The sequence below is a fragment of the Sinocyclocheilus anshuiensis genome, unplaced genomic scaffold (genome assembly GCF_001515605.1).
Source record: "Sinocyclocheilus anshuiensis isolate Anshui unplaced genomic scaffold, SAMN03320099.WGS_v1.1 scaffold537, whole genome shotgun sequence".
Classification (NCBI taxonomy): Eukaryota; Metazoa; Chordata; class Actinopteri; order Cypriniformes; family Cyprinidae; genus Sinocyclocheilus; species Sinocyclocheilus anshuiensis.
Window position 1 is genome coordinate 325,691 of NW_015539854.1, and position 1,266 is coordinate 326,956.

General features: G+C 39.5%; 1 protein-coding gene across 1 annotated transcript in view; it reads right to left on the bottom strand.

Annotated features, from left to right (window-relative positions):
* Positions 1-1,043: 1,043 nt before the first annotated feature.
* Positions 1,044-1,266, bottom strand: part of psmc5 (proteasome 26S subunit, ATPase 5) — a 9,416-nt gene continuing 9,193 nt past the window's right edge. Inside the window, exon 11 of the mRNA XM_016481106.1 lies at positions 1,044-1,169. Within this exon, the coding sequence (XP_016336592.1) occupies positions 1,056-1,169 (114 nt within the window). The 3' untranslated portion in view covers positions 1,044-1,055. The remainder of the gene's footprint in view (positions 1,170-1,266) is intronic.

Genomic DNA, 1,266 nt, shown 5'->3' on the forward strand with positions numbered 1-1,266 from the left:
GTCTTCCATTGTGATGACCTGTACTTCTAAATAACTTTAGATCATCGCAGAGCCAGTGAACATGTCCGCAATCTCTCTGCACTGTGTAAATAATGAGTGACGTATAAGCGCGACAAATCGCTTCCGCACATGCGTCTACTACCATATATATAGATTCCCTATTCGACCGATCCAGATACGTTGATATAAGTAGATGCCTCATTAGTGACTGTTTCTATGGGCCGTGATACTTTCCAAAATGGCGGGAACGTACACGAGTTACACGCCGGATGTTGTGAACGCGCTCAGACATTGCGGTGGATCAGAGGTAAAAAATGATATAAATACTCTTCAGTTTCTTGCACAGACCGATCGTTTCGTGTCTTAAGACCTCAATGTATCGTCACGAGCCGCAGAGTTTAATTTGGTTTTGTCTGTGTATGTTTTGTTTACTCTCGAAGCCGTGGAGCCCATTGACTGCCATTATAAGACTGATAGACTGCAACGGTTTGAGTTAAAAATCTTCGTTTGTGTTTTACTGAAGAAACAAAGTCACCTACATCTTGGATGCCCTGGGGGTAAGCAGATAAACATCAAATTTTCATTTTTGGGTGAACTATCCCTTTAAAGGAGACTTCATTTCCCAAAATGCTTTAGTTATTGTGCAATCAATATTGCCCCTTTTTAAAATCTGAAAACAAAGTGGAGGACATTTCTGTTGCTCTATGCGAAAATTAAAATGTTTTAATAACTGATTTACACAATTTTGAGCTCATTTTAATGAAATGGCATTTTAGAACAAATAGTCAATGTTTTACCATAAAACTAGCATTGGACTAATGACACAATTCAGACCAATTAAGTGAAAGAGCTCTTTTAAATGTGAAGTTTCCTCTTCTCTGATAAATGCATAGATGCTTTCATATGAAACCCAGCAAATGCATCATTCCAACAAAGATGTCCCAGAGAGAGCAGAAACAAACTAAATCATGACCGCCCCCCCCCCTTTTGGCATAAAAGAACAATCGATAATTTTGACCCATACAATGTATTGTTGGCTATTTGCTGGTCCAGGGTCACAAATAAGAAAATGATTTTAGTACCTTTGCTACTGCCATTTCGAAATCTTCTTGGGTAACGTGGACTCTCCTCTCTCTCAGGGCATACATCCCTGCCTCTGTGCAGACACCCTGTCAGACAAGCACAAATAAAATCAGCTTGTTGTAGGGGTGTGCGATATATATCGTCTGCGATAATATCGTAATTGTTGTTTTAACGATGTGCGAT